Genomic DNA, 21,223 nt, shown 5'->3' with positions numbered 1-21,223 from the left:
AGTCACCTTCTCCAGGGGACACCCTCCACAGGACCCTCACTCAGCACTCCTCACACTGTCCCCAGTCAGTGCTCTTGCCCCTTCCTCACAGCGGTTCTTTCCTTAAACTCAGCATCCCATTGAGATGGCTTTGCCTCCCCTTCCAGAAGAAATGCAACCATCCGCCAAAAATCTCAATTTCTTAACGTTTCCCCTGTACATATACTGCCATCTGCACAGTCTTGGCTGTTGCAAAGGAAGAAATGTCCCTCCCTCTTCCCTCAGGCCAAGCCCTCCACAGGGTTCTCAATCCCGCCATCTGTGTGCTCCCAAACCCTTCTCCCTCACCCACACAGGGGTGCTACCTTTCCACCTAGTCTTTATCTCCCTACGCACAGCCCCACTCCAGCACCAGCCAGCAAGTGCTTAGGCTCCTGAACACTTGCTGATTCGCTTGTGGGCGTGCTTTCCCCTCCCCTCTTCTTCCTTGCCCAGCTGGGCCCTACCTGAGCTTATCTGCCACAAAAATGACCCGGCGCTCCAGCAACAGCGAGGCAAAGATTCGGATGAGCTGGCGCACACTGAGGCAGGTAAAAAGGCACTCAAAGTCCACGTGCTCCAGCCGTGAGTCCATGGGCCGCCGCAGCTCTAACACCTGCAGGAGAGCGATGGGAAAGTGGGCCTGGGCCAGCCAGGTGGGTGCTGCCCTCCGGCCCTCCACGAAGCAACTGGAGGCTGCTTTCCCCTTCCCACCTGCTCTTTTCCAGGTCTCTCGCCTATCCTGCTATGCAGTAAACCCCTCTCCTCCACCCCTCAGACTACAGCTCTGCTCTCATAGCACTTGAACACCCAGGCTGTGGGTGAGAGGGCTGCCTGTGAAAGAGGGGAAGGATCTAGAAGGAAGGAGTTGAGGGACTATCCATCGGGACCTCAGGAAGAGAGGAGAGCTGACTGCTCTTAGAGATAGGGAGAAGCAGGGAACCACACAGCCACATCTCTAGGGTCCTCCTGCCCACCTCCCCAGACAAAGGTCTAAGCCCTTAATGCTGACTAGACCCCACTGCTCTCCAGGAATCTCTGCATCCCAGGACTCTAATCCCAGCCACCTCTGGAAAGGCAATGCTGGTGTCCTTGTTGCCCTGTCCCCCTCCCTTTCCTGCTAGAAAGAGTTTCCTTCCAGAGGCTATTTGTCCTGCCATCCTGGCCTTTATCTCCATCACCCTAAGTCCTGTGCCAGGCACAAAGAAAACACAAGCAAAGGGCTGGCCATTCTGCAACCTTGCCACGAAGCAGGACTGTCTTATCAGGCTAGGCCTAGCCTTCTTTCCTCCAAAGGCGGCTCCCAAGGTCAGTGCCACAGCTCAGAGAGCCACTTCTCTGGGGGCGGTCACGGGGGTGGAAGGTAGCGAGTGACCCCAGTGGTGAGGGCAGGAGGAACTGCTGACGCTCAGGCTGTGCCAAAGCAGCTGTCCCTGGGGTCTGCTTGGCCTCATCCTTGGTCCCACAGCGTGTGTGTGCAGCATAGATGTGAAGGCCTCCTGAAAACTAGGGTGAGAAACCAGTTCTCTCTCATTGCCCGATGGCATCAAAGGTAATGCTTTACAAGGAGTTTTTATACCCACATCATCTCATTTGTTCCTCAGAGTCTAAGCAAGTGAAGGCGTTCTGATTCCTAACTCAGCATCCATCCTTCTGGGCCCCAGAGAAGCAGCAAAGTGGGCACAGGGTACAGTAGCGGTCTGTGTCCACTGTCTCTCCCACCTGATGGTGTACTCCTGGAAGGCCCGGTGATCCGCCAGATGCTGGGTACACCCCAAATGGTCAGTGAATGTGGGCTCAAGGAAAGAAGTACCACAATGATGCCAGAGCCCTTTATACCTGCTCCAGGCCCTGTCCCCGCCCCAGAAGTCACAAGCTCCCTGCATGCAGCCCAATAGACTCTGCTCTCTAGCACCCAGCCCCTACTGTCCCTGGGGCCCAACCCTCCCCCTTCCCCCAGGGATTGAGAATTCACACAGGCTGCTCCCACTCCCGGCCTTGTTCCATGCATCCCTGCCTTCAAGGAGATCAGGCCCAGGGGTCTGAAGGAGCCGAGCAGTTACAGTCTGGGAGTCCGGTGGGTGTGACCAACATCTGCACAGGGACAGGCAGGACATCTAGGAGGGCAGCCAAGCTCATGTGCGTGGGGAGGGGTCAGGGAAGCCTTTCAGAGCACAAGGTACTTGATTCCCCAAAGAGAAAAGAAGGGAAGTGTCTTCTAGGCAAAAGGAAGTAGGGTTGAGGGAAGAGTAAGTATCAAGTCAGAAGATGAGAGCCCAGTGAGGTGGCCAGTGCCAGACCACGAAGAGCTCCCAGGCATGATGCTGGGCTATAAGGGAAGGGTCACCTATCCTGTGCCCCACAGCCACCACAAAGCCTAAAGTTCCTCTAAATGAAGGGGAGAAAAGAGGCGAGGAGAAAGCCCTCAAGCTAGGAGTTGCCACTGCTCAGCAAGTATGCTTTTTTGGTCAGTCCTTCTCCCATTCTCTACAACTAATTTATTTACTCTTCCCTCTCCTAGAACCCATCATCCACCTCTTACTCTCAAAGAATGACTATATATATATATATATATATATTTGGTTTTTTTGGTTTTTTTTGAGATGGAGTCTCGCTTTGTCACCCAGGCTGGAGTGCAGTGGCGCGATCTTGGCTCCCTGCAACCTTCACCTCCCAGGTTCAAGAGATTCTCCTGCCTCAGTCTCCCGAGTGGCTAGGATTACAGGCATGCGCCACCACACCTGGCAATTTTTTTTTTTTTTTTGTATTTTTGGAAGAGACGGGGTTTCAACATATTGGCCAGGCTGGTCTCAAACTCCGGACCTCAAGTGATCCCCCCACCTCAGCCTCCCGATGTGCTGGGATTACAAGCATGAGCCACTGTGCCTGGTCTGACCTTTTCTATTTTGAGAAAATCAAAGCCATCAGATGAGAATCCAAAATCTACTAAGCCACAACCTCCTCTCCTAATAAATGCCAAGCCCTCCATGGAGCCTAACACTCACATCTCCTCAGTACACTCTGTTAGCCCCTCCTCCTCCTGTAGCTTGAACCTCTTCCTCTGGCAGCCATTCCCAACAGCATACAAACAACCATCCCTAACAAGCTTCCCTAGTTCCACATTTCAGTTGCTGCCCTCTTCCCTATTTTTCTCCACAGCCATGCAATCTTGAGAAGATGTCTACACAGGCTGTTTCCACTTCCTCACCCCCATCACTTCTCAACTCACTCCAGCCCAACTTCTGGGCCCTGCACTTGTCAAGATCTTCCACACCTCATCCTGATCTCTTAGTGGTACCTGCTTCAGATCATGGCTTCCTTTTTGAGGTGCTCCTCAGCCGAAGCCCTCCCCTGGTGTTCCCCTCTCCTCAAACTTCAGGGCTGTGGCTCCTCTCCTGCAGGGCCTCTGCATGTTGGGGTTCCCCAGGACTGAGGAGGACTCCATACTGGGCTCTCTTCTCTTCCCTATTTACACTCTTTGCTACTACATATCTTCTATTGGGGGTCTCACGGGCATCTCAAACTTGACATGTACACATTTGGACTCTTCCTCCTCATTATCTGCTTCTCCTTCCCAAGCTCCCATCTCAGTACATGGCTCCATCATCTACCCTGGGGCTCCAGCCAGAAAACTGGGAGTCAGCCTTACAGTCTCTGTGACAACTACGCCCTATTTCCAATCAAACACAAAGTGCTACTGGTCCTCATTCTAAAATCCATCTACTTCCCTTCTTCTTCTACCACATCTTAACCCAAAGCTGCCATCATCTCTTGCCTGTAGTGCCGCAACAGTATCCCTGCTGGTCTCCCCGTTTTCACTCCAACCATTAGCTATACGGCTGCCACAGTGGGCTTTGAATACATGTATCAGCTGGCCACAGGTGGCTCATGCCTGTAGTCCCTACAGTTTGGGAGGCAGAGGTGGGAGGACTGCTTGAGTCCAGGAGTTCAAGACCAGCCTGGGAAACATGGTTAAACCCTGTCTCTATAGAAAATACAAAAGTCAGCTGGGTATGGTGGTGCACGCTTGTAGTCCCAGCTACTCAGGAGGCTGAAGTGGGAGAATTGCTTGAGCCTGGGAGGGTGAGGCTGCAGTGAGCCATGATAGCACCACTGCACTCCAGCACCACTGCACAATATGGGCGGCAGAGTGAGACCCTGTCTCAAAAAAGTAAAATGAAAACATATATCAGATCTTATCATACCCCTGCTTTAGATAAAATCCACAAATCCTTAACTTGGCCTAGCAGGGACATCGTGATTGGGTTCTTGCCTGCCAACCCACTCCCCTACCCCTACCCCGTCAACCCTCTGACCAGCACATGCACTTGCCCAACTTTTGCCTTTGCAGATGCTGGTTCCTCTACTTGGAATAATCTTCTCCCATTCATATCCTTCTCTTTCCGTCTCCCTCCTCCTGCTTCATTTAGTTGCCCCCACTCACCACTTAGGTCTCTGGTCAAGTGTTATTTTCTCAGAGGAGACCTTCCCTGGCCCCTAATTTAAAGCAGAACCCTTGTTCCACACTCTCATAAGGTCCTGTGCTTTCACTTGGCTCGTAACACATTTAGGAATTATCTATTTATACGTAAAAGTGTTTACTATAGTATCAGTATCTCCCACTAGACTACAAACTTCATGAGGACAGAGAGGTGTCCCTCTAACTCTGACTCTGCTCTGAGGTCTGGCACAATCTCTGACTGTGAGATGGCACACATTCAGTAACTGTTCGATGAATGAACAAAAGGAAGGCAGATGGAATGCAGTTTAGTCCAAATGGGTCAAGGAAGGCCCCTGGGAGGAGCAGAAGGCTGGGCAACATGTACATTCCTATTGTTCGCTGTTGTGGTCCCTTGTGATTGGGTACACTGACATGGTTGAGCAAGGAGGAGCCGTGCTCTGCACCCCTCAAAGACTATGACCTTGGCTAGTGTGGTCCTCCTGCCACCCCAGCCCGTAGCCCAAGAGAAGAGGGTGCAGAAATCCTTACCTCATTGCCAGCACCTGGCAGGAATGTCTTCACTTTGATGGTCTTCCCTGGGGCTGGGAAGGGCGACTCCATGAGACTTCTCATGAAAGGATAGACCAATGCCGCGGAGATCCCACGCCGGCGCTCCACCTCATCTAGGACCTGTGCCCACCGCCAGCAGCCCAAAGAGGAAGGGTGTCAGGGCAGTGCCCTTCCCCCCTCCTGGCAGAGAAGAGGGCAGCCAAGCATCTGACCAGGCTGGCCCAGAAGCTGGCAGATGGGAAGGCGGTCTTGCCAGGATCTGCACACTCTACCCTTCCCGTTTTCCTTGGCACTCAGTGATTCCTCTGTTCCTTAACTGGCCTTGCTTCAGTCCCCAAGAGCAGAGTAGCTGGGCAAAGGAAATACCACCCAAGAGTCAGCTCCCTGGGCGCTCCTGCTTCCCCAAGGACTCTGGCTCTGCCCAGGGCCCAGGGTGGCCTGTGACAGGGGCAGACACTGCCAGCACAGGAGCTGGGGAAATGCCAGCCGGCTGGGTAGAGGGCCAGGCTGGGGAATGGGAGGGCGTCACAGAGCTCACTGGTACTTGCTCCTGCATTCTGTCTCCTGCTTGCTCACACTCACAGGTGGTTTTCTCATCTAAGCTGGCTGCAGATACTCCTGTGGGAGCTGTCAGCTGGGGGAGGGGGAGGAAAGCCTGCCAGAGCCTCTTACCTTGGAAAACAAGCCGAAGCAGCCAAGGCGGCTGATGACACAGTACACCTCTGGCAACCGGGGCCCTTTCCCACTTGGCTGGGCCAGGACAAGGAGGAGGAGGAGAGAGACAGACACAGAGAATGCATGATTACCATTTCTGGCTCCTTTTCCTTGGGAACTGAGGAGTAAGGACTGCGCTTCTAGTGGAGGAAGACTCTAAGCCTCCTCTAAACCTCTCTGCAACCAGGGCCCTGAAGGAAAAGCCACCACTCTCAGGATAGGCCTCAGCTCTGCAGGGTCTCCCAGCACCAGGTACCAGGCTCCTGCCAGACTCCACACAGGCTCTGCCCTTCCTCCCAGGAGGACGCTGACAGGGGCTGGCAAAGGGCAAAGCAGTTTGGCAGAGGCTACAGGGTGATCGGTGGATTCATATCCCTGAGGCTGGGACCCCAGCAGATGGGAAGGACTAGGGTACATCCTTAGGAGCAAGCCATTGTAGCTTTTTAGCCCCATAGGGCATATTCGGCATAACATTCTTTTTTTGGTTCTTTTCCCCCTTTCTTGATCCACCTCCATTGTAAGAGAGCAAACTGAAAACAAGAGATGGGAGCTACGATTTATTGAACATTTGCTATACCTGACTTGGAACTCTACAAGAGATTTGTGAGACGGGGATTATTATCCCCTTCATAGATGAGGCAACTGAGTTCAAAAAGATTAAGCCATTGCCTAAGACCACCTATCTAGAAGCTGTGGAGCCAGGAGTTTGCTTTGGCCCTGTTTGGCTGTCTTACCCCTAAGCCTGCTGCTTTCTGACAGGAAGGAAAGGAAACAAAGACAATTGGTAGAGGTTTGCTATGGAGTAAAGGAGCACAAAGAAGAACAGGACTTAAAAGGTGGGCATGGCTGGGCGTGGTGGTTCACGCCTGTAATTCCAGCACTTTGGGAGGCCGAGGCAGGTGGATCACCTGAGATTGGGAGTTCGAGACCAGCCTGACCAACATGGAGAAATCCCATCTCCACTAAAAATACGAAATTAGCCGGGCGTGGTGGCGTATCCCTGTAATCCCAGCTACTTAGGAGGCTAAAGCAGGAGAATTGCTTGATCCCGGGAGGTGGAGGTTGCGGTAAGCTGAGATCACGCCATTGTACTTCCAGCCTGGGCAACAAGAGTGAAACTCCGTCTCAAAAAAAAAAAAAAAAAATGGTGGGTAGCTGAAGGGGAGACAGGCACTGAGAGCTCCCAGGCCCAGAGCCCCCATGCAGGCTTCAGTGCCTTCTCCAGCAGGGCTCAGAGGCCTGGAGGGCCTGGCAAGTCCGAGTCGGGAGGGAGCAGAGCAGCAGGTGCTGGCCCCTCATGCAGGCTGCTAAGCAAATGCAGATGGGGCTATTTCAGTCTCCAAACCTGCTGGCCACACGTCACAGATCTAGAGAAGGCAGAATCTGTTTTTGTCCATATTAGGCCTGAAACTCACTCCTGTCTCTTTCCCTCTCCCCCGCCTCCCCTAAAGCCCCAAGTGATTAAATCAAGTATGTGGGATTTGGGTTAGAATCATTGTGTCCAATCTGCAGGAATGCCGAGCTAGTGCCAGCCCCCTTGGCAGGGACCCAGCCCAGGCCCTCTCTGAGCACGCCAGGACAAACACGCTCTTCCCTGGGGGCAGCAGCCCCACTGCAAAGGAGCAGCTCTGCTGCATCTATGTTCCAGCAAAGGCAGCCTTCGCAACACTCCTTCCAAGCCCAGGAGGCCCAGGCGGCCAGAAGCTTGCTGGCCTCTGCCTGGCTGACCACCTGGCATTGCTCCTGTGCATATGCCCTTCACCCCTCCCTGGGCACTCTACCTCCCAACACCCCCTCTCCCCATCCATCCTCTGGGGGTGATCCAAGAGTACCAGATTGGTGACAAACGACTTCCCTTCTGGTTCTGTGTGACCTTGGGCAAGTCATTCTACCTCTGAGTTTTGACTTCCCAATCTATGGATCAGGGATAATAATGGGCTATTGTGATCATTTTTTTAAAAAGACATACTTGAAGCATCTAGCTTGGAATGTGACAGGTTCTAAACAATGTCTATTCCCTTGGCCTTTCTCTCCTGTGCTGAAAGTCCAATCTCCTGTAACAGGCCATCTAAAGTTCCTCGAGAGAAGATCCATGTTAAACTCATCTTTATATGCCTTTAGCACATGCCTGACTCTCAATAGGTCAGGGCTTCTGATAAGGGATGATAAGTGTTTCTGAATGAATGAATGACTGGCCCCAAATCCTTCCTTCAGGGCTCCTGCCCCCTTCATCTACTCCTAGACTGGTATCTGGGGAGGCTTTCTCTTGCTAAGGCCTGGAAACCCCAAAACATTGTCAACAACCCAGTGCTCCAAGCAAGGAGTGCAGCAGGGGCCAGGCTCTGGGCCTCTACCCTAATCTATTTCCCAGGACTAATGGGAATGGAGATGGTGAAGGACTTCTCTTTACAAAATGGCTAACATTTTCAAAACCCAATCCCTTCCCCCTAGATTCAAGGTATCTCTCTCAGATTCCCAGAGAAGATATGTCACTGTCCCTTCCCAATCTCCAGCCCTACCACACCACAGACAGGCCTCCTCCCCACTACAGCCTGGCCAGGTATGGAGGTGAGGAAGGTTGTCCCTCACCTAATCTGATGCATATATACATACTGCTGGGGGTGATTCGATCCTGCAACCAGAGACCAGCAATCAGAGCCCACGATCCCAAGGGAAATGAAGAAAAAGTAGAGAAAAACTAAAAAGACACAAAAACCCACTCCCTCCCCTTATTCCAGATAATCTCCGATCCTAAGGCCCCCTCAGAAGCACCACTCTGAGCCCTACTCTCCCAGGGTGGCCTCACCTGTGAAAATGTGTGTGTTGGCAGGGGGTTGGGGGTGGCCTCAGGGAGCAGAACATAGGATTTCATACAAGCTAAAGTTGCAGAAGGGCACACACACACACAAACACACACACCCTGACCTAGCCCCTGCCTGCCAGCCCGAGGACCAAATGGCCTCACTCACCAGTAAGCGCCTGCAGTAGCCAAAGCGTCTGCTGCCGTCTTCCCCAGTCAGCATGAAAGAAAAGGTCTCACTGGAACAAAGAGAGGTCTGGCGTCAGGGAGGTGTGAGAGGACCTAGGAAACAGCCCCCAAGAATAGGGACCGTCATCTTCAGGGTTGGGTGAAGGGCCAGGTTGCTGTAGGAGAGGAGGATGAGACTAGAGCAGGCCCCACTCAGGTGCCCACTGCTATGGGGGTAAAGAAGGCTATGCCCCTTCCTCCCTCCGGTCAGGCCAGGCCTCACCTGCTATACTCTGACACAGGGAGCCAGTCCTTGGCATCAGGGAAGCAAAACTGGGGAATGGCTTTGAGCCTTTCCTCTGCCTCTCGCATCTGCTTGGTGGGTCGGTCCAGCTGCAGGGAAGAAGGAACCAGGAGATGACACGGAACCTGAGGGCAGGTGGTGGTGGCTGAGAAACCCCTCCTCCCGAGGACCCTAGATGCCACTGACCAGTGGGCATGATCTCAGCAACCGTTGTCCCACTCCGAATTCTTACAGAGCCCTGAGTTATCATTCATTCATTCAATAAATGCCAGCGGAGTGCTTTCTGTATGGCATCTGACACAGTGCTGTGCGCCAGGGCTCTTGGCTCTCGACGGAAAACAAAGGGGACAAGGTCCCGACCCTGCACATTCTGGTCAGCAGAGTGAGCTGCTCAACCACAACATCTCAGAGTGGGGCTTAAAAAAAAATAAGCAGGGTGGCCAGGCGTGGTGGTTCATGCCTGTTATCCCAGCACTTTGGGAGGTCGAGACGGGCGGATCACCTGAGGTTGAGAGTTCGAGACCAGCCTGACCAACATGGAGAAACCCCGTCGCTACTAAAAATACAAAATTAGCCAGGAGTGGTGGCGCATGCCTGTAATCCCAGCTACTTGGGAGGCTGAGGCAGGAGAATCGCTTGAACCCAGGAGGCAGAGGCTGCAGTGAGCCGAGATCGCGCCATTGCACTCCAGCCTGCGCAACAAGAGTGAAACTCTGTCTCAAATAAATAAATAAATAATAAGCAGGGTGATGTAACAGAGCAAGCTGGGTAGGGGAGGGGCTCCATGCAGGCGTCTGGACAGACCTCCTGAAAGAGGTCCTACTTGAGCAGAGCCTGAGAAATGAGAAGGAACCAGCAGCCATGTGAAGAGCTGGAGAAAGCACATTCCTGGCAGAGGCAATGGCAGAGAGAGAGGGGTTGAGTGTGAGAGGAAGAAGAGGGAGGCCAGGCTGGCTGGCAACAAGCAGGGAAGGCAGAGTGAGAGACAGGCTAGTGGGAGAAGTGTGGAGTGACAGCTAGTGGGTGCAGAGTTTCTCTTTGGGCTGATAAAAATGTTCTAAAATTGGTAAGTGGTGATTGCACAATTCTGTGAATACACCCGAACACTGAACTGTATACATTAAGTGGGTGAACTATATGGTATTCAATCGTTTTGGATTTTATTCTAAGCACACTGAGAGGTTCTCTCTCAGCCCTCATCCTTTGAACAAGCACTGGCCCAAACCCACCCCCGCTGCAGCCCTGTCTTCCCTCCTGGCTGAGAGGAGGCAGGTTCAGGGCTGTGGCAGCTCGGTGAGGAGGTATGACGAACAAGATCTCTCTCCTTCCCCAAATAGGCCTGGCGGATAGAGGATGGAAGAGGGGAAATATGGGCAAGGTTGGGAGAGAGAGGACCTCACCTTGGGAAACTGGTAGGAGACTTCGGGGAGGTAGGTGTTTCGCGATGGCTTCTTCTTGAGGGACACCACCACAAAGTACTCGAAAAGCTCCCGCTCCTGCCACTCCAGCAGCTCCAGCTCCAGCGTGCGATAGCTGGGCGCGCGCTTCAGCATCGACTGGATGTGGACCAGGCGCTGTGTGTGGGCTGGAGGCATGTTGCACATCAGGGAATGGACCCTCACAGGCCTTATGTTAGCTCCTCTACCCCTGGCTCAGGGCTCCATCGCTGTGGAGCACTTTTAAGGGCATAAGCCTAGTCTGATACCATCCCCAGTTTGCAGTGCGGGAGGACTGGCAGGCACAAGGTGCTGACCCCTGCACAAAGACTCTGCCCTGACACAGGAGGCTGCGGGCCTGGTCCTCCTGGAGCGTCCGGAGATTGAGCTGGGGCAGGAGGACTGCCGAGGCCAGGCAAACCCAGGGATGCATCTTGGCACCCACTCTGTCCCTGTACCAAAAGGACCAGAATACATGAACATCCACAAAGGCTTCATCCCTGGGCCCCTAGCAGTACTTGAGCCTTGTCCGTGCTCCTACATCCAAAGTCTACTTGCCATTTGCCTGGGGATGAGAGGATAATCATCCAGGAAGGCCTAGGCAGGGTTTCCCAGTAGAGAAAGCACAAAGATTTATCCAAGGACCCTGGAATGTGAAGGTTCTAGAACCTTTTCAGGCTCCTCTCCGGGGAGAGGGGAGATGGGGGATGGGGCTGCAGGGCCTCCAGAGAAACAGTTTCTTCAGTCTAAGGCACATTTCTTGCCAGAAGAGGTCCTTGTAATCTTCTGTACCCATCTCTCACCCTCCAGATCTACAACCTTTTTTTTTTTTTTTTGAAACGGAGTCTTGCTCTGTCTCCCAGGCTAGAGTGCAGTGGCCTGATCTCAGTCAGCTCACTGCAACCTCCGCCTCCCAGGTTCAAGTGATTCTCCTGCCTCAGCCTCCCGAGTAGCTGGGATTACACATGCCCACCACCGTGCCTGGCTAATTTTTGTATTTTTTTTTTAGTAAAGATGGGGTTTCACCATCTTAGCCAGGCTGGTCTCGAACTCCTGACCTCATGATCTGCCCGCCTCGGCCTCCCAAAGTGCTGGGATTACAGGCGTGACCCACCGTGCCCAGCTGAGATCTACAACATTTACCAGGCAAATCTAGCACCCAATTCCCATGGACAATGGCTTGGGACAGTCTGGGCAGGGCTCCACCCTTACATTTGGCAAAGAGAGACATCTGGATTTAACCTTACAGGGCTGAGCTCACATGTCTATAAGGACAGACTTCCCTGTGGCTCCTGCTCTGCTGTTCTGGTAGCTGGCCTGTCTGTCGCCTCTCCACATCAGGCCAGTTAGGGACACTGGAGCCACACATGCATCGGCAGAGAAGGCTGATTCCCTGCAGCCCTGCTGGGAGAGGTTCTGTGCTCGTGGGAGCTGTGCCTCACCTTTGAACCTGTCATCAGAGTCGCTCTCGCTCTCACTGTTTTCATCTGGAAAAGGAACAGCAGAGTACATACTTGCTGGACCCCACAGCCAATGTTTTCTGCTCCCCTACCACCCCAACTTTTCTCACAGGGGATGGTCTCTACCTTCTCTGGGCCCATGGTCAGGCATCCTGCCTCCAGGAGGCCAAGATTTGAAATGGGAAACAGACTGCAATGCTCAGTGAGTCTGGCCTTTCCTTTTGCAGAAGCCGATTCCCACACCCACCTCCCTACTAAGGCCCTCACAGCCCAAAGTCTGAAGGAACCCATCCCAGACCTTTCTTCCCTCTCTGTTCCTCCCTCCTATGTGGCCATTTCCTGGCAGGGCTCTACCCTCCACAGGCAAATTGATGCCTCTCCCATTCCTAATGCCCAAGGGCCCCAGACACCTGAACCAGCTCCGGCACCAAAGCCTACCTCTCAGTGATGCTGTTTCAATGCTGGACATAGACAACTTTTTTAATCTCTTCTTTCCTCTCTTGGCATTGTAAATGGAGTTAATTCTTTGGACAAGCTGGGTGAGAAAAGCAGGGTGGGTAAGGTAACCTTAACACCAGCTGCCCCACTTCCAAGAAGGCTAAGTAGGAGCTCATCCCTGCCCTTAATGGTACAAGATTTCTGCATTGCACCCGCTGGGTCCAGGACTGGTCTAACTGCAGAACCGACCCCAAGTGGTGACTCACCAGCCATGCCTGGTAGCTCTCCATACACCTAGTCCCCCCAGGAGTGGTCTCCTGCCCCCACACAAGGACACTAAACTTAGCTCCCCAGAGGAAGGAACTGTGATCAAACTAGACAGGATGGTAGCTCCTGGGTCCCAAGAGTCATTGAACCAACTGAGACAAAGAGCTTCTGAGATGCAATAACAGGAACAAGGATTCTAGCCTTTCCCCTCTGGGCCATAACCTGGGGCCCCGACAGGAAGAATCTAAATTCCCAATATACCCAAGCATTGTTTGCAGGCTAAAAATACCATCTGGCTAAATCCTGCTGCTTTGGGCCGGGGATTTGGGCCTGCCTGCCTATGTGTGAAAATCATTGCTGAAAACTCTTCAATGCTGTGAGTTATAGGAAGAACCCTTGTTCGAGTCCTAGGTCCTTGAAAGCCTGGAAATGCTTATGTGTGCAGATATCCCAAAATTCATACACCACACTTACTAATGGAGAGCCTTTCCTTCCTCTAACATCTGAGCACCAAGAATCAGTTAACACATCTTTATCGATAAGAAAGGATAATTAATCAGATGAAAAAGAGGCCAGTGCACAGACCCAGAATTTATTCAAAGGGAATCGAGGAAGCAGTCCAGATTAGGGAAGGAAGGAAACTAGGAAGGAGAGAGAAAGGCTGGCTGCCTGCCCGCCCACCTGCCCAGCCCCAGTGGGCTGCCTCTGGGGAGGGTACCTTGGGAATGCGGCGGGCCCGGCGGCTAGACAGCAGCTCGCTGGTGGTGCTGAGGCTGTCTTCGTTGAGGCTGGAGGGTGAGGACGGCAGGCTCAGCTGAGCCAGCAGCAGCATGTCGTCATGGCTGTGCCTCTTGGGTAATCGTGGCAGCCGGTGGCTCTTCCTTTCTGACCAGTTCCCACTGCGCAGGGACTGGCTGTTGGGTTTCAGGGAAAGCTGGCATGGGGGAGAGGACATGTGAGAGGGGCTCGCCACAGAGGCCTTGGCCGGTGCCTCTCGGCTGGGATGGGGACACAGAGGCCAAGGGCTGGTATCCCTGGCTCCCCACAATCTTGCCCTGGAATTTCCATATCTCTTTTAAGACTTTAACTACTAATCAGCCAGGTCAGGGCTAGATTAGATACTTGCCTTCCCTAAAGGAAGCTTCACTACTGCCAGCAAAAAATGAAAGCAGAGACTAAAAACACCTGTGCTCTTACCTGAATGGAACAAAAAGGCAAAGTGGGAATTTTGGGGGCTCCTCCTGAGCTTTGGGACAAGGATTACTGGGTCTGGGTGATGCAGCCAGTTTTCCAGACCTCTGCCCCTTAGCCAATCCTAAAAGGTTTCAGACAGCAGAGGCCATAATCTAATGGCCAGCCTGCTGGGCTGGGAGATCCTGCAGCCTGGCCCTCCTAACTGCTCCCATGGAGAACACAGGGGCTCTGGGCTCTGAACACCAAAGCTGGGCCAGGCAGGTCTCACACTGAATTGGCTCCCACATTCACAAGGCCCTGACTGCCCTCTTCCCAGCCCTGATCTACTCTCTGCCTCTCGCCATGTGCGCTGACCTCTCAGCCAAGGGCACCATCCTTGTTGTGGACCCTGTGGGGAGGCAAGTATCCCACAGACACCCAACCACTGTCTGGTTCTGGAATTGCCTCTCCTCACTCTTCAGCAAATCCTCCTTCCTCCACAGCCCCCAATTTCCTGTTCTCACCCAATCAATCTGGCAATGCAAACTCAGAGGAAGCCTGTTTGAACAGAGCCCTAATTAGAGGGTAAATCTTTTTTTCTTTTTTCTTTTGAGATGGAGTCTCACTGTCACCCAGGCAGGAGTGCAGTGGCGTGATCTTGGCTTACTGCAACCTCCGCCTCCCGGGTTCAAGCAATTCTTCTGCCTCAGCCTCCCAAGCAACTGGAACTACAGGCATGCGCCACCATGCCCGGCTAATGTTTGTATTTTTAGTAGAGATGCAGTTTCACTGGCCAGGCTGGTCTCGAACTCCTGACCTCAGATGATCCGCCCACCTCGGCCTCCCAAAGTGCTGGGATTACATGCGTGAGCCACCACTCCCAGCTATGGGGTAAATCTTTTATAAAAACAAACACCTTATTCCAAAGCCAGAAGAAATCAATTTTATATTATCTGGCCAATGCTATACAGATCCTTCCATTTGCAAAGATAATTAGAGTTACCTGGGGAGGTCAGAAAAGCCTCTCCACCTGCCTCTAGTCATCCTGGACAAGGACAGAAGGAGCTGAAGTCCAAGAGCTTCCTTTGGCTTTTCACCTTTCCTCTCATTCTGCCTTCTCCCCATCCATTCCTTAAAGATTCATGCTTACTCTCTCTCATAGGAGTGGCTCCAGGTGTCACAGACATCTGTCTGGCTCTCCAAATGTGGTTTGGGGGCCTACAAATAGCCCCCTAATGCCAGTACTGAGATGACTTCTGGCAAAGTTGCAGAATGCCAAGACTCCCACTAGGCCCTGTCTTCCTGTTTCCCACAGGGTGATAAATAATCAGACAGGAGACTGCAAGGGCTCCTGGCTGAGTTTTGCAACTCAGAGCTTGTGTAGGAAGGGAAAGAAGATAGGACAGGATGCCCCTCAGAGCAGGTGCCAGTTGTCCACAGGGGTTTCGATATGGTGGATGTCCCTGAGTGCAGACCCCTTTGCTGAGGAGACCTCCTTTATCAAGTACTAGTGAGGGTAAAAGCCTGAATGGAAGCTGGGCCCAAGCCTTGGAAGGGCAGGCCCCTACTGTGGCCCTCACGCTAACCCTACAGGCCCATGTCGGGGCTGAGTTACCTGTGTGGGTGGGCTGTTGTACTTCCTGTCCTGAGGACTCCACATCCTGTGCAAAGAGTCCAAGGAGTTCTCAGACAGTTGCTGGGATTTTCGTCCTGCTCTTCGGTTCTTTAAGTCCACATCCTCATATGGATTCTCCTTGGGCAGATCTCCTGCAGAGGAGGAAGAGTTAGAGAAGGGGGAGAAAGGAAGAAGGAAACACACGAACTCGCACACACACAAATAAACAAGCAGAATTCCTGTGAACCAAAGAGAATGGCTTCTGCCTGGCCCCTCAGCTCATGAGTCATGCAGCTGCCCGTCTGCAGTGGGGAGGCTACAAACAGATCCTGGCTCCAAGTCCAGCAGCAGAGCCCACCCCCCCGCCCCCCGCCGCCCCCCCACCCCACCCCCAGCCCAGCTCAGCCTGGCCTCTGCTTTATAAATTCAGGGATTGCACAAGACTGGCTCAGCCACCCCTGCCTGTGCCCAGCCAGAGGACAAAGCCAGCACCAAGAGTCTTTCCTTGGCTCCTTTCCCTCTGCTGCAAACACCCCAAAGAATACAGTTCAAGGTAGGAAGGGTTTTCAGGTCACATGGCTGTCCCTTCACCCAAGGCTCAGGGGATCTCCCTGGGGACCTACTTTGGAGGGTGGGCATGGAGGAACTCACAGAACTGTCGAGAGCAGAGCTTCACCAGGCCCCCCTTCTCACCTACAGTGCCATTCAACAAGTCTCTTAGGGCAGGGTTTTGTGTTGTTCACTGAGGCAACCTTGGAACGGAACAGTGATTAGCAAGGAGGAAGTGTTCGATAATGATCTGTTCAATGACTCTTCTACTGTAGTGTGTCTATTCCCTCTACCGCTGATCTCAGCAAAAAGAGAACCATCAACACTCCCCTTTTGGAATAAACTCTCCTGCTGTGACACAGGGGAGGTATGAAAGGCTTGGAAGGAGTCTGGGCCAAAGGATGGGGGTGAGGGGAGTTCTTGCTTCTCAGGACTAGTTCTAAAATCTCTGGCAGCGGGCACTGTATTGGCATTACCAGAAAATCTCAGAGAAGTCCAAAACACAATCCCTGCCCTTTAAGATGTTGAGTGGCACTCCTTTCCACAAGCTGTATCTCCTGCCCCGACCCCTACAACATACACCTTTTCTACAATACAGTAACAACATGGGCCGGGTCAGTCCTAGCTTGATCCTGGTGGCAGAATCCATGGGGTGAACAGGTCCCTGGGGAACTCAGAACACAGCCCTCTCTGTACCCCTTTCCCCATCTTCCTGCTGCAGAGCAGGACTCACTCCAGCACCTCTGCTCAGCAGCAGGATTGAGCCTGGGTGACCACCGAGTCCCACACTTGTCCTACAGATGTCTGAATGTGCCTTACGCCCCAGAGGAACTCAGACCCCACTCCTCAGGAAGCAGGCAGAAGGAGGAGCTGGAGGACGAGAAACAAAGGCTGCCGAGAGTGAAGCTTTCCTAGAGAGGGCACAGGAGAAGAGCCAACCCCTATATGCTTGCAGATCCGTCCATTCCAAAGTGGAGCTCCCTCCACATTGAGGCATCAGCTTAGGCAGAATCACAACGAATTTAGGAAATGCTCTTTCAGAGTCAGGGGGCAGGTGTGAAGAAGGGATTTCAGTGACAGCTAAATAGACTGCAGTAGGAGTAATATAAATCTCTGTAAACTTATGAGTCAAAGATGGGTCACTGGGATTTGGGAATGGATTAAGTGATTCCCAACTCCAAGCAGAGTCCCCAGCAATGGAGCAGACCTTTTCCTGTAACACAGTCATGTTATTAAAATGACTTGTCTCCATTCCAGAGCCCTGACTAAGCGGAGTTGGCCCAGCAGCCCTGTCGCAAGAAGCCAAATAGCAAACCTGGCACCCACTGCATGTTTTCTCCAGCCTACCCCACCGTGGGGCACTTAGGGAGGCGTTGGGGATGGATTCTCTACTTCTTGGTCCTTCCGCAACATATGTCCTGCAGGAGTGAGGAGGGGGTGGGGGGACTAAGCAGGGAGAATGCCAGGACACAGTCTTCCTGATCCCCTAAAACAGGACCAGAGCATCACTGTCCACATCAGGGCAGGGAGAACATTGATGCCAAGCTCATCAAATCCTTGGGCTGCATGATCAGCCAGGGCCTTTATTATCATCCCCAACCTATAGGAAGCGTTGTCCCAATCCCAGGGGTTTCTCCAAGCCACTGACATTTGGGGTTGAGTAATTCTTGTTATGGTGGACTGTCCTGTCCATTTTTAGGATGTTTAGTGGCAACCTTGGCTTCTATCCACCAGGAGACATTAGCATCTCCTTAGCTATAACAGCCCAAAATGTCTCCAGACACTGCCAGATGCTCTCTGGGGAGGACAGAGGGAAGAAAGGAGGGAGAGAGAGGGAGGGAGGCAGGAAGGGAGGGAGGGAAGAGTGAAGCTGTCCCCCCACTGAGAACCACTGCTTTAGATAGAGCTTTCTAAACTTCCAATGGCTTCTGAGTGTGTGACATGAGTCCCAAGACTAGCCCTCTTTTTTTCCATCCTTTCTTCCTTCACCTCACTCCCTCCTTCCTTCCTTCTTTTCACTACAGTAAGAGCTTTGGATATTGATACAAAATTCAAAGCTCCAAGAAAAAGGTGTAGGATACTGAGGCCCAGGGAAGTAATAGATGTACAAGGCTGGTACACATCACTGACAACCCAGGGGAAAGCAGCCAGCAACAGCAGGTTCTCAAGATAGGTCCTGTCTCTGGAAACTCAATTTCAGGAAGACCTGCTCCTGCCCAGCCCCTTGTGCCAGCCTCTCTTCTCCAGCAATGTTTAACATCCTCTCTGATATAACAAAGCCACGAATCAGTTCTCCAGCAAATAGACGGCTGGCCCCAGCCCACACGCTGCCTCCCCAGCCTCAGCTTGGTCCCTTCACCACCCTAACTCATCTGCCACTCCCAGCTTCCTGGACCATTCCTGACTGCCCTGGAGGAGCTGTCTCAAATAGATTGTCCCAGTCATCTCTCTAGGTGGACAGAGGGCCAGGGGATGGAGACGCACAGAGACAAGTGGACCCTGAGTCCTGGACCACTAAACTGAACCAGCTGAGAGCAAATAAATATCAAAGCAATGGCTCAGAGCTGGAGGAGATGGTGGGCTGGGAAATGGTGCGCAGAACGTCCTACAGAGGACAGAGCTAAAGGAGCTAGGGCTGAATGGGAGATTCAGCAGGGGCATGAATGGGAGACAGGGAGCCCGGCAGATTGCAAATTTCTACCTGCATTCCTGCCCATACAGCTTTCTTGGGACAGTCCACACAACCCTTGGAGAGGGATGAAGAGGTGGACCCTCTTCCCTGAAGGCCTGGCCCTCAGCAGCCCCAGCTCATCAAGCCCAGCTGGAGAAGCCAGAGGTCTCAACCTTTCCCAGCTTGGATGACGAAATAAGGGACAAAGGCATCACCAAGAATTTCTGCTTTGCACTCTTCTAAAAGGGGTTTGTCAGAGCCCAGAAGTGTCACACTAATCCTCTTAAAGGAAGAATCCAGCCCCTCTGGGCCCTGCTCCCACTCCTCCCCATAACTCCTTTGGTCTTAACCACACATACAGCACTCCCCCACCCCAACCTAACTGGTAAAACCAGTTAGGAAAGGGGTGTGTGTATGCGCATAGGCACTGAGAATTTCTCCAAACACAGTCCTAAGCTTCCTGGACCACACCCATCACTAGGGTCCTGGGTCTGCAGCTTCCCTCCCCAACCTCCTCTGGTTCCAACCAGCTGTTTCTCCTGGTTCTCAGCCTTTTTCCCTCTCTCACACAGGACAGAAAGGGCCAGGCTAAGAGCCCAGCTCCCCAGCAACAGATCAGATTGGGGCCTCTAAGGGGCCGGCTGTTGCCCACCCTCCAAGACTTGACACCATTTCTCGACAGCCCTGGCACCTTCCCTGGGCTGCACCTCTTGGCTGTTTTGTTTCCCACTGCAACCTCCATCCCAGTGGGTGTCCTCTGCTCCTTACTGTTTCCCAGCCTGGGGGCAAATAAGGGAAGCAACCAGAGACAGTGGAGGCTCAAAAGGCTTTTGCAGTCCAGGCTGACTGGCCTGGTCCCCAGCTTACATCCCACTGAAGTTCTTGGAAACGCTCCCTCAGCCCAGGCTAGCTGATGGGAGTGGGAATCTGCAGGAATGCAGCTCAGGCGCCGAGGCCACTCCACATAACTCCTTAACAAGCTGCTTCCTTGGGTGCATTTTAAGTGTCAGGCTCAGAATGCAAACAAGGCCTTGTAGAATAGCAGCATCTTCCAGGGGCAGATGTCAGATGGGACAGGCGAGAAATGCAGCCCCAGGAAGCAGCAAGGCAGTAACTTTCTTTCCAAACTCCTTTTCTGCAAGTTAGCAGGGTAAACCTCGGTATTTTGGGAGTACCCCACCCCAGCTCCTCAGGAATCATGCCTAGCGTAGGCAGGAGGCCAGCAAACCCCCCACAACCCCCATTACAGTCCACTGCTCACAGAGGGACACGTTTGTCTTGGGGCCAACTGGCCCTCCACCTCTGACAGACAGGACTCCAGTCCAATCACCAGGACCCAAGATGGAGATGAGCACTAGGCTCTCTGCCTCCCAACAGCTCCATCCCTGCATGCCTGCAGGAGCCTGATCCAGCAGGGTCAGAGTCATCCTTCACCCCACAGAGCACAGGCTGGGCCCAGACCAGACAGATGGCTCCCAGGAAGTCCAAGCCACTGATCAGTCCGGGGCAAGATGGGAAACTGCCATTCTGAGTTCAGCAATAAGACACCCCCTGAAGCCTTGTGGGGAGCTCCAAACTCTCGGGCCTGTCCCCAGGGAATGAAAAAGAAACCCACCAGAATCTAACAGAAAGGGACTATTTTCCTCTGTATTTCCCTCTGGCCTCCCTAGTCAGGTCCCAGAAATTCAGATTGGGCTGCTGTGGGGACATAAAAAAGGAAAACATGCACAGGGCACTGTCCTAACTGCAGACTCCGGAAACCACCCCCACCACCCCATGAGGCCAAAGCAAAACCTAAACATCCGATGTAGTGTATTCCCAAACTGGTGCTTGGGTCGCTCCCCTCCCTTTCTCCCGCATCCTCTCCCTCTCTTCTTTCCTTGTCCTTTAGGTGTTCCAAAGATCCAGAAGCCAGGTGAGCAGCTACCTCTACCTTTTGCCCACACAGCGCTGACCCCTAGCTGCACTAAGCCACCCAAGAAGCAGCCAAGCTGCTCCCATATTTTTTTAACTCCTCATGCAACACCCAGAGTGGAAGAGAGTCCTCCCTAATGAGTGGGGAGGCCACTCTGTTGCCCCACCCACTCCCTACCTCCTGTTGCAGGGTACATTCTCATTCACTCTAGTTTGGCAGAAACTGTATTGTGTCAGTTTGCTGCCCAGGACACTGGGAGCACCCAGTGTGGCTGCTGCTGTGAGCAGAGAGGACTGTGGTTTTCTGATGTCCCTTGACTATGCTGGGTGCTGGCAAGCCTGTGGTCCTCCCATTCTCTATTCTCTGAGAAGGATTTCCTGTGGGATACGTTCTTGGATCATCTGAACTGAAATAATTCGAGAAAGGGACAGCTTCAACCATTTCTCTCTGTCCAAATTTCCACCATCCAGGGCTCTGTTCAGGATTTTTTGGGGCAATGTTTGGGGGGCAGAATTTTGGAAGAACTCAGCTGGCCAACAGAGCTGTTCCCCAGGCCTTCTTAGGTCAGGTTTGAGAGAAGGGAAAGAGGAGGGCAAGTGTGTCTAGGCCTCTGCCTACTCATTCATTCGGGAGGACTTTCTTCCACTCCAGGATGTTGGTATTGCACAAGGAGGTGAGAAATAC

General features: G+C 52.8%; 1 protein-coding gene across 2 annotated transcripts in view; it reads right to left on the bottom strand.

The window, feature by feature from the left end:
- The window catches only part of ST5 (suppression of tumorigenicity 5), a 117,851-nt gene that overhangs the window by 8,742 nt on the left and 87,886 nt on the right, over positions 1–21,223 (bottom strand). For both annotated transcript variants that reach the window (XM_025355978.1, XM_025355977.1), the window contains exons 5-14: positions 15,405–15,556; positions 13,335–13,550; positions 12,350–12,446; positions 11,894–11,938; positions 10,416–10,600; positions 8,995–9,104; positions 8,713–8,782; positions 5,702–5,779; positions 5,009–5,149; positions 486–634 (exon numbers count right to left, since the gene is read on the bottom strand). In XM_025355978.1, the coding sequence (XP_025211763.1) occupies positions 486–634; positions 5,009–5,149; positions 5,702–5,779; positions 8,713–8,782; positions 8,995–9,104; positions 10,416–10,600; positions 11,894–11,938; positions 12,350–12,446; positions 13,335–13,550; positions 15,405–15,556 (1,243 nt within the window). The remainder of the gene's footprint in view (positions 1–485; positions 635–5,008; positions 5,150–5,701; positions 5,780–8,712; positions 8,783–8,994; positions 9,105–10,415; positions 10,601–11,893; positions 11,939–12,349; positions 12,447–13,334; positions 13,551–15,404; positions 15,557–21,223) is intronic.

The sequence above is a fragment of the Theropithecus gelada genome, chromosome 14 (assembly GCF_003255815.1).
Source record: "Theropithecus gelada isolate Dixy chromosome 14, Tgel_1.0, whole genome shotgun sequence".
In the NCBI taxonomy this organism is placed as follows: Eukaryota; Metazoa; Chordata; class Mammalia; order Primates; family Cercopithecidae; genus Theropithecus; species Theropithecus gelada.
This window is presented reverse-complemented; position numbering and strand designations above follow the sequence as displayed.